The 20794-nt window shown below is 41.3% G+C and overlaps 1 protein-coding gene across 2 annotated transcripts in view; it reads left to right on the top strand.

Moving 5' to 3' along the window:
- Positions 1-485: 485 nt before the first annotated feature.
- Positions 486-20794, top strand: part of vps8 (VPS8 subunit of CORVET complex) — a 117778-nt gene continuing 97469 nt past the window's right edge. The window contains exons 1-18 of one of the 2 annotated variants that reach the window (XM_053616103.1): positions 486-1430; positions 3018-3086; positions 4124-4254; positions 4439-4535; positions 4975-5007; positions 5138-5192; positions 6692-6816; positions 7019-7105; positions 7236-7303; positions 10796-10949; positions 13275-13334; positions 14052-14159; positions 14929-15009; positions 15471-15641; positions 16707-16781; positions 18806-18841; positions 18922-19012; positions 20501-20547. In XM_053616103.1, coding sequence (XP_053472078.1) covers positions 1359-1430; positions 3018-3086; positions 4124-4254; positions 4439-4535; positions 4975-5007; positions 5138-5192; positions 6692-6816; positions 7019-7105; positions 7236-7303; positions 10796-10949; positions 13275-13334; positions 14052-14159; positions 14929-15009; positions 15471-15641; positions 16707-16781; positions 18806-18841; positions 18922-19012; positions 20501-20547 — 1560 coding nt within the window. In that variant the 5' untranslated portion in view covers positions 486-1358. Of the gene's footprint in view, positions 1431-3017; positions 3087-4123; positions 4255-4438; positions 4536-4974; positions 5008-5137; positions 5193-6691; positions 6817-7018; positions 7106-7235; positions 7304-10792; positions 10950-13274; positions 13335-14051; positions 14160-14928; positions 15010-15470; positions 15642-16706; positions 16782-18805; positions 18842-18921; positions 19013-20500; positions 20548-20794 lie in introns of both variants that reach the window. The other variant, XM_053616102.1, reaches the window with a different exon arrangement.

The following is a 20794-nucleotide window of genomic DNA, read 5'->3' as shown; positions in this document are numbered from 1 at the left end:
GTAAACATCTGTTATGTGAAATCGATTATTCTGGGCATTATTAAATTTAAAAAAATGCATTTTTTACGATATTTATTAATTATTATTAATAATAATTATTATTACCTCTTATTAAAAAAATGTACATTTTGCAGATTCTGCAAAGGCGTATGTAAACTTATGACCTCAACTGTATTTTAGTGGATTTAAACAAATGATTGATTTTTTTTTAAGATAAACTGTAATCGTTTTATTATTTATTATTACAGTCAGCCATTTGATTAAAAGGTTTGTCAGTACCCCTAAGAGGTAATGAATTTTGATACCATCCTTTTCACTTTTCACCTTTTGTTTCTGGTTCAGTTTGGAGATCAGAGGTGACATATCCCTTCAGTAGTTTCATTCTCCCCAAGCTCCCCAGACCATTTCATTTCGCTCTGTGTGTTTCAGGTGAACTCTAAGCAAGGACTTTTATGCTTTATCGGCATCTACTGGAGTGATGTTGTATTGCTCAATCAGCATACAGGGAATAGTGCTAGTCCCAGTTTTTAAAAGAATTTTTTATTATATTCTGAAAAATATCTTGAAGGTGAAATTGGACACCCGTCGTGGCCCTGTGTGTGCGGAGTTTGTATATTCTCCCTGTGCAGCGGGGGGTTCCTCCGGGTACTCCGGTTTCCTCCCCCAGTCCAAAGACATGCATGGTAGGCTGATTGGCATGTCCAAAGTGTCCGTAGTGTATGAATGGGTGTGTGAATGTGTGTGTGATTGTGTGCCCTGCGATGGATTGGCACCCGATGGCACGCCTTGTGCCCGATGCTCCCTGGGATAGGCTCCAGGTTCCCCGTGACCCTGAAAAGGATAAAGCGGTATAGAAGATGGATGGATGGAATAACTGTGTGGTTGTTGTTGGGGTTTTTTTTTTTTGCATAATTTTTGTATAATTAATATATGATTTTAATAATTAATTATTAATGATATATAGCCTAGAAATGATATAATCTACTTTGACCCACGCAATACACAAGTGAATAACCGTTGCTATTTCTGTTTTTGTTTAATAATATTTATGTTGTAATAATGTTTTTGTTGTAATAATTATTTATAATTAATACGTAACATTGACGATATTTAATACTAATTACAGTATATTAATTAATATAAAAAAACAACAACAACTAAATAACATTAAAAAAAAAAAATTATCGAGCACGAACCGGAAGTGACGCACGGACGTCCACCAAGCAACGCAGCTTCACTTCCGGGAAAAACAAGGATGTAACCGCGAGTGCGGCTGTTTATCAGCGTGAATAATTTGATGTCGTGTGTGTGTTTATCTGAATTCAGTGTGAGATCAGATTCAGTTGGACGCTTTTATAATGTCCGAGTCACCGGATACTCGCAGTCTGATGTCGGCGTCCTCACAGCTCAATTTAATGGAAATAGATGCTGTAAGTGTCTTTTCTTCCCCCCTCTCTCTCTCTCAGCTGATCCTGCAGTTGTCGTTTATATATATATATAAATATATATACACACACAGTGAATATGTTTACAGTCCCGCTTTACAGTCTTGTCTTCATGTGTGGAAGTCTATGGATCCTTAGATAGAACTGTACAGTAGTTTCCTTCAGTCAGGATCAGTGATCTCAGAAAAGTGGAATAATCTCACACTGGCTTTGACTTTTTATTGGAATAAATAGTAGATGAAAAGACACCCCTGACCATGCAGAAGTCACCCAAAGCTTCTTTCTGTTTCATGTCTGAATGAAATTCTGAAAGTATAACAGTGTGTAGAAGTTTATGGAGTATTTCAGCACTACAGCAGTGTATTAGTGAGCAGTAATGGAGAACTGTAATGCTGAGAGAGCTTTTATTCTTGCTTGTGAGTTTGTTGAGGTCTTGTCATTCTGTAGAAATGTAAATCCTCGTCTCTGTATTTCTTTGCGACTTTTAATCTGGATTTCTGATTCTTACTGCTTTGCGTCTTGTGGTCTGGTCTCTATATTTCTGCTGGTGAAGTCTTCCTCGAGCGGTGGATTGTGATACCTTCACCCCTGCCCTGTGGAGGTTGTTGGTGATGACACTGACTGTTGTTTTTGGGTTTGTCTTCGTCTTCACAGCTCTTTCAGTGTTTGTGTCATCAGATGTTGTTGTGCTCCTTGGCCGACCGGATCCATGTCTGGTTGTTAGTACACTAGTGGTTTCTTTCTTTTTAAGGAGACTCCAAATCGTTGTATTGGCCATGCATGATGTTTGTGCAATGCCTCTGATAGATTTTCCCCTCTTTTCTCAGCTTCAAAATGGCTTACTTTTCTCCCATAGACAGCTCTCTGATCTTCATGGTGGTTTATCTTTTTCTTTTATTATTATTTTAAAAAAAATGCGGTCTTCACAGGCTAAACTGAAGGCTAAAACCTAGAGTATAGGTTCAGAGCTATTTACTGTTTACACAATAAATCTAACAGGAGACACCTGGGTAACAAGAAACACCTGTCAGTCACACGTTCCAATATTTTTGCTCACGTACAGATTGGGTGGTCTGATACAAAATGTGCTATGTTTGTTGTCGTTTAACACATCTACAGTGCTGCCTGAAAGTTTGTGAACCCATTTCTACATCAGTATGACCTAAAACATCATCAGATTTTCACACAAGTCCTGAAAGTAAAATCCACACAAGTCCAAAAAATGATCCAATATTACATATCATTAAAAGCCCCTATGAAATAGCTCCTTAGCTGTGATTTGATCCCGTTGACGTATTTCCTTCTGAAACCTTCCTTGTCATTTTCCTGGAAGTGATGACCTATACAATTAAAATGAGGATATCAAATTATTTTTTTCAGATATAGTATCCTATTGATGTCTTTAACACTAAGGGGCAGGTACAGAAAGCTCCAAAACACCAGGTCTGATCTCAGGAGTACTTAAAGGAAAAAGAGTAGTTGAGTTTGGTTATGTGGAAGTTAAAGGCTCCTCTTGAATTACTCTAATTAGTCGACTGTTGTTGTTTTTCTTTTTTTTGTCGCATGTTGCAGATTGACGACAAAGAGTTCGACATCCCTCAAGTTGACACGCCACCGACTTTAGAGAGTATTCTGAACGAGGTGAGTGGTTTCCCTGATCTGTACGGGTGCAGTTGTACTGAGATCACTGTGAAATCGTTCTAGCGTTAGCGTTAAACCTGTGTAGATGATGTAATGATGAGAGCGAGTAGACATAAAATCCTCACCAGTTATAAAGCCCCCATGGAATCAAAATGGATGTTTTGTGGCTTTTCATATGAATATCTTCGCCTTAAGGTTATCTATAAAGTAGTGCTCGCCAAAACAGTGACAGAATTCACGTTTAGATAGATAATATAGATATACGCATTCAATATGTACGCTTTCTCTCTAACGCCGATACGGTTCAACAATTTTGATGACATCATTCTGCACTTCAGTTTCTCATTAGATTTTCTGTCCAAGAAAACGCTCTCTAGAATCTGAAGTGTCCCGCCCCCAACATTATAAAAATCCAGTACTAACAGTCAAGTAAGGTTTATCCCGGGCTGTGAGGTAAGCTAAATGCCATTGGCTTTTTAAAAAGGGGGCGGAGCAGCTCGATATGTCCCGCCCTGACTTCCTGTTTCAGTGGAAATGATGTCAACAAAGGACTTTATAATTCCTTTAAATCTTGTGTACTGACATCTACGGTATAAACTGTCACGTACGCTGCATATCTATAACACGTAGTAATTATTGATAACGAAGGCAAATAGAACCAGTGTCTGTTCTGGGGAGGGACCGGATATCATTAGCATTTTGAACACAGCCTTTTTAGAAATGAAGAAATACGTTACGAAGTCGTTCAGTAGCTCATCTTGACGTACAGTATGCATAGCTTTAATCCGTGTGTTCTGATTGATCTGAGATAGCACAGTCTTGTCTAATCAGCCTGATTTAGCTCACATAAGGGCTTATTGATGAGCTCAGGAACGAGATGATGATTTAATTTAAGTGGACTAAAGCAGCCATGTGGCTCTCAAGTCCAAGAGTGAGGAACATCGGTGTAAATAGCTTGTTTCTCATGATATTGTTATTGACTTTGTGCTTATTGATTTTGTGTGTGTGTGTGTGTGTGTGTGTGTGTGTGTGTGTAGCCTGAAGATGAGGACGAACCCTTCGTCCTGGAGGACACGTGCCTTTTGAACACAGAGAACATGGATGCGCATTCCTGTGAGACGTCCTCCCTCGCCAGCTCAGACAGTGGAGACCGTGCACACCTAAAGAGGTGAAAAACACACATGCACACATATATACATATACACAAAATACATAATTTGTCTGACTGACTGTCATGTCATGTCATTAGGACGTGGAATATATTCTAATGACATGAATATGTAAAGGTGACTTTACAGTAGGGAGTGAAAGATTAGTTCTAAAACTGATCGTGTGTGTGTGTGTGTTTGCAGGAGAAGGAAGGCGGTGGAGACTAATGCAACCATCCACGGCTCAGTTCTGAGACACAACGTGCTGAAAGGCATCTCGGCTCAGATCATCTCCGCCGCGGTGAGCGTCAAAGTCTCCGTTCATTTCTTTTCACCATTTTAGTTTCTCGCCGTCTGCTGCAGCTTCTGGACTGAGCTTACTATAGACTGCGAAATAAAACAAGAAGAAGAAGAAGAAACGTTGTTTTCAGTTGTGAGGTTTCTGATTTTAAGCTGGTTTAATGTGGGCGGGGCTATGTCGGCAGTAGGTGAAGTCATTTGGAGTGACAGACACAGGCCACGCCTCCTTCACCATCTGGATCCAATTCATAGCCATTTTCAAACATCTTTTGCCTCACACACACACACACACACACGCTGTTCAGAATCGCTGCATTCAAATCTTAAATATTAAGAGAGGTGCTGATTCTGATTGGTCCGTTTTATACCTGTATTCAGAAACCCCAAAAAACTTTATCATCTTTTATGTTTTTTGATTATTTTTTTTACATTTCTTTCAGGACAAAGTTGATGCAGGCTTGCCAACAGCGATCGTAAGCATTCCTGATTCAGACCATATTCCAGTCTTTTGTGTTTTATATGATTCAGCACTTCCTCTTCTTGAGTGTGGGTGGGTGGGTGTGTGTGTGTGTGTGCGAATGAATCTGCTGCTTGTGTTTTCAGACCGTATCCAGTGTTATTGCTGTGGGAACGTCGCATGGCCTCGCTCTGGTGTTTGGTAAGCGTCAATACCTTTAATATCTTGAACTTTCCATGGCTTTATACTGATTTATTAATTATAGCATTATTCCCAAACCCACAATATCATCACAAAACATAAACACGAAAGACTACAAAGCAAAGGCAAGCAATAGATTACACAACTGTCAATGACGGGGTTCGCTTTGTCGGGTTTCACTTCATGTGAGCCCGAAATAGGCCATGGGGTCATTTTATTGTATTGTTTTCCTGACCTGTCCTCTCAACAATCAAAAATCGCGTAGATGAAAAAGCTTGTTTTATTTCGAAAATCGACCCGAAAGAATAGACTGCCAGGAGCGACTCGATCAGAATATGGCGTCTAAAGACGTTCTCAATCATATGGAGCAGTGAGACATTGAGTAATCCGTGTTCCAGTCATTTTGCTGTGAAACAATCCCAGGACGCTAGTTATCTCATGTTAACTCGAACAAATCTTTAAAGTGAAACGTATGCATCTACAGTGCTTTTCATAAGTATTCACCCCCCTTGCACTTTTCCCACATTTTATAGTGTTGCAGCTTAGAAATGGGCTTCAAAAGGGGTGAATATTTATGAAAGGCACGAGATTTTGCGGCCGAAGCGTGGCCTGTCTAGACTGCGATTATAGTTTCGAGTGCAGGTTTTGGGATTTAAATAATCCGAGAAGGATATTTTCACCAAAATTTGGATGCGAAACAGGGCGACACGGTGGGGTAGTGGGTATTGTTGCCGCTTCGCAGTTCCTGCTCAACTTGGATTTCCTGTGTGATTTCCAGCTTGCTCCCATCTCCCAAAAAACATTCCAGTAGGTGGAAAGGTTATGCTATGTTAAATTACCCCTAGGATGAGCGTGTGAAAGAATATGCATGCGTGGGGGGGAAACTTAAAGCTTAAAATTTCCCACACACTAAAGGACTCTCTAGTTTACTCATCATGTCTCTTAATGTTTTTATTTTTTATTTTTTAAATATTGAATAATTGTGTGCTGGTTACAGTACATTTATAAGCTAATATATAACAAACTGTACAGTATGTAATAACCTGTTGTGGACTGTGTTTCTGATTTGCCGTGTCCTGGGTGGAATGATCAGGAAAAGGTAAAGTAGAACCCACTGTGGTGGTGTGTGGAAGCAGCAGGCAGTCTGTCCTGTCCATAAGCTTAATGACGACTGTGGATTTTCAGCATGCTACATCATGGCTGTGTGTGTTTATTCTTTTAAAACAGTTTGGCCACAGGAGGTTCCTTTTGCTAATGGCATGATCTCTGGTTGTCTGTTGTCTGTCGGACGAACGTCTCGTTCGTTATCCGAACGCTGCACTTTGTTGCGAGCATGTTTCTCTTCGGATTTTTCAGCAGCTTCTTTTCTGTCACCCTTCTTCACCTGCAAGCTTGGATAACATGCTGAGACTTGTCATGTAACTCGTTATATAGCGTTTAAAAAAATCTCTGAAACTTTGCGCAGAGCTCTGTGTTATGAGTATTATGGGATATTACAGATCAGAACCAGGCGCTGAGGCTGTGCTTGGGTACCACGGCGACGGGGGCGGAGTACGGCGCAGTGTCAGCTCTCACTATTAACCATGATTGCACGCGTCTGCTTTGTGGCTTCGCTAAAGGACAGGTACGACAAAACGCACACACACACACACACACAAGCACTCATTCTCATGCTTTACAAAGTCTGAGTGTTTGACTTTATTGTCAAATCAAGTAAATGTTTTTTAAATGTAAGCCTTTTTTTTCTTAACTACAGTTAACTAGTGCCTGTTCCTATTTTTCTGCTTCCTGTTCCATGTCTTAATGTCCACTGTCTTTTGATTCAGATCACCATGTGGGATTTGGCAAACGGGAAGCTCCTGCGCACCATCACCGATGCCCACCCACCCGGCACGGCCATTTTGCACGTCAAGGTAGACATTACTTGACCGTCTGGTGTACACGCACAACTTTTATATATATATGTATACGTATATGTATATGTGAAAGAAATGTGAGCCTCTTTTTTTTTTTTCTTTTCTCTTTCTCTGTCACTTTTTTCAGTTCACAGATCTGCCGACGCTCGCCGTGTGTAACGACAGCGGCGGGTCTGTGTTTGAACTCTCATTCAGGTGAGAGCGCAATAACCAGCTGGAATTTGAATAAAGGAAAGCACATGTTTAAGAGTTTAAATTAACCATCAACAAACAGGTATTAACAGTTGAACGGGTGGACCGCAGTGCGGATGTGGATCCTACGAAGTATTTTAGTGAATTGAGCTGTACATTTAAAAAAAAATTAAAAATACGGTAGCATGAATCGGATCACCGTCTAAACGTGAATCGGATCACCGTCTAAACGTGAATCGGATCACTGTCTAAATGTGAATCGGATCACCATCTAAACGTGAATCACCGTCTAAACATGAATCACCATCTAAACATGAATCGGATCACCGTCTAAACATGAATCACCATTTAAACATGAATCACCATCTAAACATGAATTGGATCACCATTTAAACATGAATCGGATCACCTTTGTTGAGTCTTATCCAATCACATGCATTGACGTAAATGATTTATCTGAAGGCAGCTCATCGGACCAGCGTCTAACTCCAGGGCTAGAGACATTCGCTCAGAAAACAAAGGGTTTTCACAGACTTTCGAAAGTCGACGCTGAATACGAAATGCTTAAATAAGAAATGCTTAAATGGCAACGTAAACAACCCATTGATCGTGCATGTGCTAGAAAAGTAGGTAAAGAGAGTGACTCATGATCGGTGTGTGGTGCAGGCTGCTGGTGTATCTTGCGTGAATGAAATTGAAGCAAGTTGAAAAGGAAATGCTTAAATACAAATGGACAGAGAAGAGTGTTTATTCTCACCGTGTCACATTTAACGCAGGTGTGTCTCATCTGTCCATGGCGCCAGTTAAAAGTAGTAACATGAGACGCCACTATGAAACAAAAAGAAACCACGTTGAATTGTCTTATCTATAGCTATAAAAGAATTGTTAATGGTTTTGCATCAAAAGGTAACGTGTCGCCATTCAGTCACGTGTGTTAGTAAGCAGGGAATCTTATGTGACCGAACCATTACACAATTTATTTATACAGTAGATTAGCGGTGTGTTTTCCTATCCGTCCATCCATCCATCCATCCATCCAACCATTTTGTAATACTGTAGTCCATCCATCCAGCCATTTTGTACTACTGTAGTCCATCCATCCATCCATCCATCCAACCATTTTGTAATACTGTAGTCCATCCATCCATCCATCCATCCAGCCATTTTGTACTACTGTAGTCCATCCATCCATCCATCCATCCAGCCATTTTGTAATACTGTAGTCCATCCATCCATCCATCCATCCAACCATTTTGTAATACTGTAGTCCATCCATCCATCCATCCATCCATCCATTTTGTACTACTGTAGTCCATCCATCCATCCATCCATCCATCCATTCATCCATTTTGTAATACTGTAGTCCATCCATCCATCCATCCATCCAACCATTTTGTAATACTGTAGTCCATCCATCCATCCATCCATCCATCCATTTTGTACTACTGTAGTCCATCCATCCATCCATCCATCCAACCATTTTGTAATACTGTAGTCCATCCATCCATCCATCCATTTTGTAATACTGTAGTCCATCCATCCATCCATCCAGCCATTTTGTACTACTGTAGTCCATCCATCCATCCATCCATTTTGTACTACTGTAGTCCATCCATCCATCCATCCATCCAACCATTTTGTAATACTGTAGTCCAATTTCGGCTGTGGTACATTCTGAAGTAATCATGACGACGCCCTTTTCCCTCCTAAGTCTACAATCTTCGCAGTGAGATGTCTATCAGGCCAACAAATGAACAACGAACACGTTAATTAAGTAGCAAAATCTTTGCTTACACTGCCAGTTTATTTCGCCTGAACTAAGCTGAAAAATATGCTCTTTTAAAACAAACACAAAAGCTGTAGCTTGTAATCGCGTGTAATTGTGCAAACGTTAAGCCAAATGAGTATAAAATAAGGTTTATGTTAAAATACTTTTCATGTATCATGCCAGCTACATCAGAGACACAGAATGCTGGCTAACACAGCTGAGGAGAATTTCCCGCCATCATTTATTTATTTATTTTTTTAAACCTCAAGTATTGATGAAAACATGGAACCTGTCCACTTTGTTTAATGTGGAAGTAAATATCCAGTTGCACTTTTTTCTGTGGGACTTTCCTAGCTAGTAACAATTGTGTGAAGTGCTTAAGAATTAACTGGCGAGGCTTAATTAAGTAGAAAAGCCAGTTAGCTTACTTTGCTAATCAACAGATGTAGCTAATATCAGCCAACTGCTAAGTTGGCTATCTGGCTAGTTAGCTAGAGAGCATAGAGACTGTTTGAAGTAATCCTTGTCTGTATCAGTTGTCATTTTGGCAACACTAGTTAGCTCACACAGACTTTTGCACACAGCATAAAAAAAGTCATGTAGAATCACTTCAGAGGCTTCTTTAATACCACCCTGGCCTGAGTACACAAACAAAAGCAGTTTTTTCCCCCTCAAAACCAAAGCTAATAGTAATGGCTGTTTGACTATTTAAAATGGCTGTGTCATTAGCTAAAAACAAGCTAGCTAGCTAGCTAAAATAATTGACTTGAGGTTTTCCACAAAATGTCTCAAACCATCCAGCCCTGTGTGTGAAATGGCGCACTACTCCATATTAGCTACATAGCTATATACGTGTGTTAGCTGTGTTGTTTGGATACTTTATGTGTCTGAAACGAATAAGTGTATGATTTATGTATAAGAATGGGGATATCCGATTATAGCAAAAGGAACAGTTACATCATGAGATTATTGTATCGGGTTTATAGTTGTGCTATACTTTCTAAAACGCCTACAAATGCCAAGATTTAAAGCTAGATTTGATTCCTAAGTCTGATTCATAAATCTGCATTGTGCTCTCTCTCTCTCTCTCTCTCTCTCTCTCTCTCTCTCTCTCTCTCTCTCTCTCTCTCAGCAATTTAATCTTTTCAGAAAGATGCAAGTGCAGCTGCAAATTGCAAATGTTGCAGTATGTAATAACACTTTTGGCCAGCAGGAGGCAGTAGAGCCTTATTTTCCAGAGTTCTCCTCTTAAGAGTGACTCTACCTCCTTAGGGAAAAAGTCCACTGACCTTAGACGGCGTTTTACCATTTCGCCGTATATTCGTGACACGCAAACGTCTGTGCTGCCCATATTGTGTGTACTCTAATCGATTTTGAATCAATATGATGTCTTCATTTCTTGAAATGATATCTGCTGTAAGATTGGACAGTGATAAGGATGGACAGTCTGCCTTATTTTCTGTTTTAGATGATATGCCGTGGGTTCTGAATCATCTCTCTGTCCTGTATAACATGGATGTGTGTGTTTGTGTGTGTGTGTGTGTTTGTGGAGCTGCTGAGTGATGGAACAGCCGCTAGTAATTTAGCGATCACTGCTATCATGCAGAGTAATGGGTTTGACTGCAGACTGCTGAAAGCCTTGATGATTTTATTTGTCCTCTCACTCTCATTTTGTCTCAGTCCCTCTCTTTTTGTATTTTTTTTTTTACCTCTCTCTTTCTCAGCAGGAGGGTGATGGGGATGAGGACATGTGAGTCTCGGTGTTTGTTCAGCGGCAGTAAGGGGGAAGTGTGCTGTATTGAGCCGCTGCATGCAGCCCCTGAGCTTAAAGACCATCCCATTACTCACTACTGCCTGCTGGCCATGGCCTCACTCACCAAGGTCTCTCTCTCACACACACACTTATTCTCCCTGACATACTTCTATACATTCTCACCGTACTACACAATAGGTATGTCAAATGTATTTTTAAAAAAGTTGCATTCAAATATGAATTACTGGAAATATTAAATATGAAAGAACATCAGCAGTAGAGCTACACTATGTGTTCATGTCACACAAACCAGTGAAGATGGTCTCTTTCTTAAATCCTCTGTATCAAATGTTAAAAAAAAATCTTTACCTATACTAAAGGTCTATCATTAACTAAGCATTTATGACATCATTATATTCACCGGTCCCTCCAGGATCTCGTGATTTTTGCGTTCGCAAAAAAAAAAAAAACGAACGTGAAATCAAGCAAATGATGCAATATTCTGAGGCGCTTGCAATTTTTCAAAATCACCGCAGATTTTCCGCAGATTCGGGCCAAGACGCGTCACGTGACGTCATCAGAGCACGTGTTCAGCCGAAGCCCTCTTCGATTCACGTGCGACGAACATGAGTACAGCTAAAAGGTCTCGTTTACCGACAAACATCACTGCGAAAGACCGCGCAAAACAATGCCGTGCGGTTGCACTTTTGCAAGTAGTTTTCTGCAAAAAATAAATAAATAAATAACTGCAGCGAAATCGAGCATTTTTGGTCGCAACAATCACACAAAACTCACAAAATATATATCCTTAACTACAACTGAATTAACTGAAAGTTACAAGAACTCCTGTGTGGGCGTGTCACGTTTGCGTACTTTTGTTTATCTGGCAACCCGTTGATGGTGCTAGTGTTAGAAAAGTAAGTAAAGAGAGTTTCTACAGCGCTTTTGTTTTCACACAAGACATGACTCATGATGTGTGTGTGTGTGTGTGTGTGTGTGTGTGTGTGTGTGGTACAGGCTGCTGGTGTATCTTGCGTTGGTGAAATTGTTCCACCATAACCATGTATTATTTAGGTCCTTAGTTTAGGCAGTGAAGCTTGACAATATCAGATTAACGCTGACATACTGAAATATTTAAATTCAAATGCCCTCTTTTTCACTTTTGGTTCTTTAGATTATATTCACTACCGGTCAAAAGTTTGTGGACACTCGACTGAAATGATTCTCACGATCTTAAAAAGCTTTTGACCTGAAGGTGTGTGATTAAATGTGTGAAATCGGTGTTGTAGACAAAAATATAATCGTGCCGACGTGTTCATTTCTTTCATTAGAAAACTAACATTTTATTCACAAATAAATCTTTTTTTAAACGGACGACTCGGAGCGAAATATTCTGAAAAGCAGTCGATAAGAGTCCAGCGTCGGCGTGAACTCCTTTAATACTGTTTAAAAAGCATCTCCGGGAAATTCCTCAAGAAATCAGTTCAGAAAACGCCAAGAATACATTTCTGGAAATTCTAGACAAAAAGAGTGTCTACTTTGAAGATGCTAAAATACTCAATTAATTTGATTTATTTGGGATTATTTATCACAACATAATTCCCATAGTTACGTTTGTGTTCCTCCAGAGTTTTGATAACTTTATTATTATTATTATAAAATTTGGGGAAAAAATAAAAATAAAGAATGAGTGTGTTTAAACTTTTGCCCAGTAGTGTATAAATAAAAATATATATATACCTTGTGATTGAGGTACATGCGACAGAGAAACATATTATCATCCACACATTTCAGAAGTGTATATAGTAAATAAAAAAGAGAAAAAAGGGAAAGTTTCATTATGAGAAATCATATAGGTGACGGATCACGCGTAAACAAGCACCTGCTGATATTTCATTTCTCATTCCGCGTTCCTCATTACACACGCAGATACGCTCACACACACCTTCTTCCACCTCCTTCACATTAACACCCGCCTTAGCTGATTACACTGTTTTCAATAGTCTCTCTCTCTCTCTCTCCTTCTCTCTCTCTCTCCTTCTCTCTCCCTCTCTCTCTCCTTCTCTCTCTCCCTCTCTCTCGCTCTATCTCTCTCTCTTTCTCCTTCTCTCTCTCTCCCTCTCTCTCTCTCTCTCTCCCTCTCTCTCGCTCTCTCTCTCTCTCCTTCTCTCTCTCCCTCTCTCTCTCTCTCCTTCTCTCTCTCTCTCCTTCTCTCTCTCTCCTTCTCGCTCTCCCTCTCGCTCTCTCTCTCTCTCTCCTTCTCTCTCTCCCTCTCTCTCCTTCTCTCTCTCTGTCTCTCCTTCTCGCTCTCTCTCCTTCTCTCTCTCCCTCTCTCTCCTTCTGTCTCTCCTTCTCTCTCTCCCTCTCTCTGTCCTTCTCTCCCTCTCCACCTCTCTCTCTCTCTCCCTCTCTCTGTCCTTCTCTCTCTCTCTCTCTCTCTCTCTCTCTCACAGATCCTAGTGATTGGACTGAAGCCATCTCTAAAGGTCTGGATGACTTTTCCATACGGCAAGGTATTGTGCAGAATCATCATCATTAGCAGTGTGTGTGTGTGTGTGTGTGTGTGTGTGTGTGAGAGAGATTCTGATGTGCAATCTGCACTGAAAGACAGCACATTTATTTCACCTTTTTAACTCTTTGCCACTTTCTATCGCTTTCTCTCTCTCTGCCTACCCCCCCCCCCCCACCCCGCTCTTTCTGTCTTTCTCTCTCTGTCAGACGAAGCCACCCGAGAGCACAATACGTGCTGACACTTTTCTCATTCTCTCTGCATCATCGTCTCTCTCGGCCGTAGAGCTCCACAGAGAGGCGTAATTATTTTCCTCGATAGATCTTCTTTTTTTTTCTCCTCCGTTCTTTCCCGCCATTAGACTGCCAGCGACAGAGAGCGTCGCGTGAAGCCTCGATGCTTGATCTGCACGCTTATGTCTGCCGGTAATGGAATGATAAGTGGCGTCCAGTCAGACTGGAGTCCTTCATTTCCTCAGAGCCCGGCTCACACTGATTGTTCCTGGGGGGGAGAAAAAAAAAAGAGTTTTGTTCACTTCAGTTCCCACACGCCGCCTGTGCGTTTGCATATGTTTCTTTGTAGTTTTGTGATTGGCTCATGGGTGTGACGGTTCCGTTTTCATCTCTTGTTTTCTTCTTCCATACTTTCGCTTGCCAGTCGGTTGTTTTTTAAAAATGTTATTTGATTGTTGTTGTTGTTGTTGTTGTTGTTGTGACTGCAGACAGACCCTGCCAGCGTGCCCCAGTTGGCATGGCAGTTTGTAGCTGCTCAGAAAGCAGTGAACCCCATCCTCGCCTTCTGTAGAGGAGACACTGTCCACTTCCTGCTGGTAAGAATAACGAGCATTACATCTGATGTACTCAGGAAGCAATACCCGATTCGAAGATACAGAAGGTTTCTCTAGAGATTCACAGTGTTCGTATGAGCGGCACGGAATTTCAGTATCGGGTTCATTTGTAATCCTCAAGCAGGAATCATTCACACAGGAGTCTCGAATGGATTTCTGTTCATTCATTCTATAGGTATGCGCACTACACCGGATACAGTATAACATGTAGAATAGAACCATGTTGTGAAACCTGTGTAGTTCGCTAGAAGGCAGCTTGAACACCTTTCAGAGATTCAGCTACAGACAAAGATAAGCTCCAGTATGTTCTGATTGGAAACTGTTCACTACTTCGAGTGGAAAAAGAACAAGGCAGTAATATTTATATATAAAATATATTAAATATATATATATATTTAAAAAAACAACAACTGCAAAGCATAGAGCTTTGTCACACCGTCACGTTGCTGATTATTTTTCAGTTGTGTTTTTATTTATATTTATGCGTATGAGGTTTCCGTTACGTTTTTAAGAAAATGTGTGAAAACTAGCAATTGTGGAAATGATTTAAAAAAATTTTCAGCATGCGATTATACTGGGAATAAATCGAACTTTATAGTTGTAAGGTCTTTAGAGAGTCACATCCCTTCGTATTGAAAGACATCGACAAACGATAATACATGCTATTGCTGAAAATGTAGAGCGTTCGTAGAGGATTTGATTGATGTGTGTGTGTGTGTGTGTGTGTGTGTGTGTGTGTGTGTGTGTGCAGGTGAAGAAGGACGAATCTGGAACTGTCCATGTCATCAAACAGCGACAGCTCCAACTCAACTGTGACATTATCAGTCTGACAGTGAGTACATCCCTCCCGGCCTTCACCTCTGTGATCAAATTCACACATTAAACGCATCTCTCTCTCACACACACACACACACACACACACACAAGTGAAACCGTTCCAACATTGCACTGTGAACGATCCTGTTCTGTTTATAAATCAGAAGCCTTCCACCAGCCAACACAGTGGGTGCCTCTCTATATCGCCATTTTATGCGTTTCCTTTATCACTTTGTAATGAAAATGGGTCCCAGAGGTGCGTGATATATTGAAAATGATCTATCACAACATTATCCAAATGTTGTATGGTAACAGTATATATTTTTATACACTCCTTATAGGCATTGTTATGCAGATGCGACATGAAAAAACATAAACAGTCATTTAAATGACAACAAACCAGACAACAACTTAACAACAGAAAGCTGTTTTTTCTGCGTTTGTTGAACCTGTGAGGTCTTGTTCTGTCTCCGTCAGTGGCTGAATCCTCGCACGCTGGTGTTGATGGACAGCGGAGAGAAGCTGCATGCGGTGGACCGGCCCAGTCAGGAGGAGCTGGAAACTCTGGACCTGGCCGAGGTGCAGCTCGTGTACAACAGCAGTCATTTTAAATCGCTTGCTACAGGGGGCAACGTCAGCCAGGCCCTGGTGAGTAACGCCCATAGGGTCACAAGTTTGATCGGCCCTGTATTTAATTAGGACTGTAATAAGGACTTCTGAAATGATTATACCTGGAATATTAAGCTGTAGCAGTGTTTAAAATATTGAAAGCCAAATTAACGACAGAATACGATTCGATACGATGTAATGCTGTGTGACACAGAGGTCATGTCTTTAACACTGGGACAGACAAATTTATCTAGAACTTATCTAGAAGTTTTCTAAAACTTCTTACCTACGAACTGCACTCTCTTTTTCTATATCATTGAGGTTGACCCATCTTGATACATGAGGCCACGCCTCCTTACCTGAGGCTGACAGACACAAAGGCCACACCTCCGTCTCTGGGACTGAGAGACACAAAGGCCACACGTCCTTTACTGAGACTGAGAGACACAAAGGCCACACCTCCTTCACTGGGACTGACAGACACAAAGGCCACACCTCCTTCACTGGGACTGACAGACACAAAGGCCACACCTCCTTCACTGGGACTGACAGACACAAAGGCCACACCTCCGTCACTGGGACTGACAGACACAAAGGCCACACGTCTTTTATTGAGACTGAGAGACACAAAGGCCACATGTCCTTCACTGGGACTGATAGACACAAAGGCCACACCTCCTTCACTGGGACTGATAGACACAAAGGCCACACCTCCGTCACTGGGACTGACAGACACAAATTCCACACCTCCTTCACTGGGACTGACAGACACAAATTCCACACCTCCTTCACTGGGACTGACAGACACGGAGGCCACATGTCCTTCACTGGGACTGACAGACACGGAGGCCACATGTCCTTCACTGGGACTGATAGACACGGAGGCCACGCCTCCTTTGCTTTACCTAGTTATATTGACACTGTAATACAGATATATTGGTACCTTGGTTGTGACATTAATTAAGTGTGGACAAGAGCGATACACAAATACACTCGACTGGATAGTTGGGAATCTTGGATGGGATTTTGGATGGAATCTGTGGTAAATGAATGGCATGGCTGTATCGTCATGTATAAACAAAATGGTCTCTCTTCATTCTGCAGGCTTTAGTGGGAGAGAAGGCGTGTTATCAGTCTGTGTGCAGCTACGGAGGCCAGATCGTCTACCTGGGAACTAAAGTACGGCTGTGTGACCGATACCTTTAACTTTTAGTTGTGAGGGTGCAGGTCTTTAACACACACACTCATTAAGTGCCCCTTTTCTTTCTTAACATTTTGTTTATGTCGTTGTTTTCTATGAAAAGGCTGTGTACAGACTGTGTATGTAGTAGTAGTAGATAGAAAATCCAAGTTAATGAAGAGGAAGGCTGTGGTTTCTGGCTGACTCCTCCATCACGTCTCGCTGAGCTTTTGGCACACGCCACTGCAATTATGCTAATTCAACAGCACGCATAATGTGAATCGTGTGAATATTCATCAAGGTCTGCTCGCCGTGCTCCCCGCCGTGAACTGCCAGTTACCTGAGACGGAGTGAAACAGGGAGGGAGAGAAAGAGTGTTTCTTGTTAAAGTGTAGTATTTAAGCTACTCCACTGACCCTGACTGAGGAATAACATAGACACCCTCGTCCTAAATGACACAGGAACGCACGGGCGGTAACGATATTGTAATCGCGCGTGCCGAATACCACAATATGTTTTAATCGAAACAGGCTTTCTGTTACTTCTTATTTCCTGGTTTGTCATGTAGTTAAACACACTGACGGTGAAGTAGGTTCTTAATAGCCGTCTGTAGCCGTCCCGTTTTCAGTTTCATTTATTTGGTGTTGTGTTCCGAAATTCAAAACATAGATTAAATATTACGCTGCGTGTCAGCGGTTGTCTTTGGAAATTATTAGAATGTGCCTCATTAAGGTTGGCCGTTTTAAGTCCTATTAAAATCCAGGCATGAGAAGTTCAGACAGACTCTGAACACTTAAGCAGTCATTAAAAGTCGGTGGAAGTGAGGAAATCAGCCCTTACAAGCCATAGAACAGAAAATACTGACCAGTGTTTCCCGTAAATATATGGGATGATTGGGCGGCTTGCACAGGTATATTGCCAGGTGTCTAGTACGACATCTTGCTTTACTATCAGTGCTTGGATTTAATTATGCACAGTGTAATGAATAGGTTGTATAACTAATCACTAAATATAATTGAATCTAAACAATAGAGCGAGTTACAAAAAAAATAATAAATTTGGGTGTCCCAAAGTCTCTATAAATAAGGGACTGTGTTTGGCAGCACCATGTCGGTTGTGCCTCCGTCAGTGGATGTTCGTGGACGTCCACTTCTCCATTGGTTCCGGTCTTTATGAATTTGTTAATAAGTTTGGTAACAGTGTCGTGTGTGTGATGCGTTTGGCATCGCAACCTCGCGACAGCTTCCCGATTCAGCCGTGCGAATGATTTCAACACGTTCTTCTTTTATCAAAGGCATTCTTAAAGGCGTTCTTCTATACAGTATAAAATGGTCTGCACTTATATCCAAAGCGCTTTACACTGTGTCTCATTCACCCATTCACACACACACACTCACACAGCAATGGTAGCAGAGCTGCCACGCAAGGCGCTAACTTGCCATCGGGAGGAACTTGGGGTTCAGTGTCTTGCTCAAGGACACTTCGGTATGTGGAGTCACGCGGGCCGGGAATCGAACCGCCAACCCTACGATTAGTGGACGACCCACGCTACCACCTGAGCCACAGCCGCCCAAACAAATGTGAAAAATGTTGGAAAAGTGTTAAAAAGTTCCCCTATGTATGGAGACTTTTGGGATAGCGTGTATAATAAATTAAAAACAACTTTATATTACCATTTCATTTATTTCATGTTCTTTATCGTTGCTTACCTGCTATTTTTCTTCGCAGAAATTTAGACATTGATCTATATTGAGCTAGCATACAAACCCCAAGAAGCCTATTCACATCCCCAAGAAATGGCACAAAGCATGAAAATGTCATTCAGAAATATTAGATTTTAAAATATTAGTAAAATAGTATTTTTGTCACCTTGTCACCATGTAAAAGCTGTAATTAAATCGAATTAAATGTCTCGCTGGTTTCAGCGAGTATGCACACATTTGCTCTGAGCTATAGCAACCTTCCAACTGAAACACAACCTTATGATGTCATGTCTTAATCATGTTTGCTTTGTCTCACGCAGTCTGTCCATGTTATGACCCTGAGAAACTGGAGAGAGGTAGGTGGTGTATGTTTAGGGGGGTGGGGATCGTCTTTACACTTCTGTAATTGTGTAGTAATTCACCAGTTTCTTTGCAGCGCGTCGATCATTTACTGAAGCAGGAGAAGTATACCGAAGCGCTCTCTTTAGCCTGGTCTTTCCATGAGGGCACAGCCAAAGCGGTATTGGGTGAGTTAACATTCGTGTCACTCAGAGCAGCGGTCTTGGAATGCTGTAGAGATGCGTGTATCGTGAGTACCAGGATAGTCAGGAAAATGGTAAATGGCACTTATAACCTTAGCAGTTCTACAAAGCGCTTTACACACTTACTACGTTTACACGGACAGCAATAATCTAATTATTGTCCTTATTGTGAATAAGATAATATTGTGATTAAGGTGTTTACATGAGTCGCTTTTAGAATACTCCTTTCATGGTCCTGTTTTACATGTATTAGAACACAGAGCGATTATCGGCACACGTCATTACATCCCCGCGCCACGCCGTCCGACGTTCCTCCCGAATTTAACGTATCGACATACAGTCCGTCTTCGTTATGGGACCGTATACAGTTTTGGGTGTTTCATTTTTAATTTTACGAAAGCTTCAAGTGCAGTTAATTATTTGTCATGCTGTACGTGCAAATAGACAACTGCTTGAAGCCCTGGGCTGCGTCCCAAATCGTGTACTTACCTGCTATATAGTAGCCGAAATACGTGTTTTTCACTTCCTACTATATAATAGGTAAGTACGCGGTTTGGGACGCAGTCGTGCTCTCTTGTCAAACGGTTGAGCACTGCCGTGTGTGTACGTGTCCTGTCGCAAAATGCGGTGAAAACGCCCACACGACGTTAATAGTGTGATTAAGGTGTTTACATGTCTGTAATACACTTCGATAACGCGACTAAAACAGGAATACTCCACACGTCTTAATTCCATTTGTGTTTACTTCGAGTATGATTTTAGTCGGATTAAGGTAATAAAAAATTGCTTTTTACATGCTAGTTTCTTAATCAGAGTATCGTCTTAATCGGGTTAATATCGGATTATTGTTGTCCATGTAAACGTACTGAGTGTCCAATTCACACACACACTCACACCAATGGTAGCACAGCTGCCATGCAAGGTGCTAGCTTGCCATCTGGAGCAACTTGGGGTTCAGTGTCTTGCCCAAGGACACTTGGTATGTGGAGTCATGTGGGCTGGGAATCGAACCGCCAACCCCATGATTAATGGGCAACCCGCTCTACCACCTGAACCACAGCCGCCTACTCGTGGACCAGTGGTTCTCTAAATTATTACTGATCATGGACAGAAACAGTAGGGATTTATTTTATTTAAAAAAAATAAAAATAGGCTCATTGTTTAAATGTGTGAATTACATTTTGGCTGTTCATTGGAGCCAACGAATTTCTAACTTTCAACCCATACAGTGCATTTTGATTAAAATCATCATTAGTTTTCTGTTTCCATTATTTATAGGTATAATAGCTTCTAGAACAGTTGGTCTGTGATTTCCTCTACCGTACAAAATCAGAAAACTGCAGACCCCTTGACTACGCTTCACGGACCCTGCTCTGAGAACCATGGCTCTAGTTTTTTTCTGGAGCCTTATTTGGATATTCCAATGATTGAGTCTCTCACACTGTGCTCTTTCTGTTTTGATGGACGTCCCAGGTCTGTTCGGCGACCCTGCCAAGCGGAAGGGAGTGGTGGCTGACAAGGTAACACCCGCCATAACGTATAATCAACACAGGTTCTGAAAGTGCTAATTAACCATGGAAAATCTGAGTGCTTGAATGACGGGCTGCCAAGTGATTCAGCCTGCTAAGTTTTAAAAGCATCCAAGGCTTGTTTTTCGCTTGTTAACGCCCTTCAAGGATGTTCGCTATTGTGCAAATGGAGAGAGACGGAGCAGATGGGAGCTGGCTGTCACTGACATCAGGAGAAAACTCACTCAATCCCATGCAC

The sequence above is a fragment of the Ictalurus furcatus genome, chromosome 26 (genome assembly GCF_023375685.1).
Source record: "Ictalurus furcatus strain D&B chromosome 26, Billie_1.0, whole genome shotgun sequence".
Taxonomy (NCBI): domain Eukaryota; kingdom Metazoa; phylum Chordata; class Actinopteri; order Siluriformes; family Ictaluridae; genus Ictalurus; species Ictalurus furcatus.
This window is presented reverse-complemented; position numbering and strand designations above follow the sequence as displayed.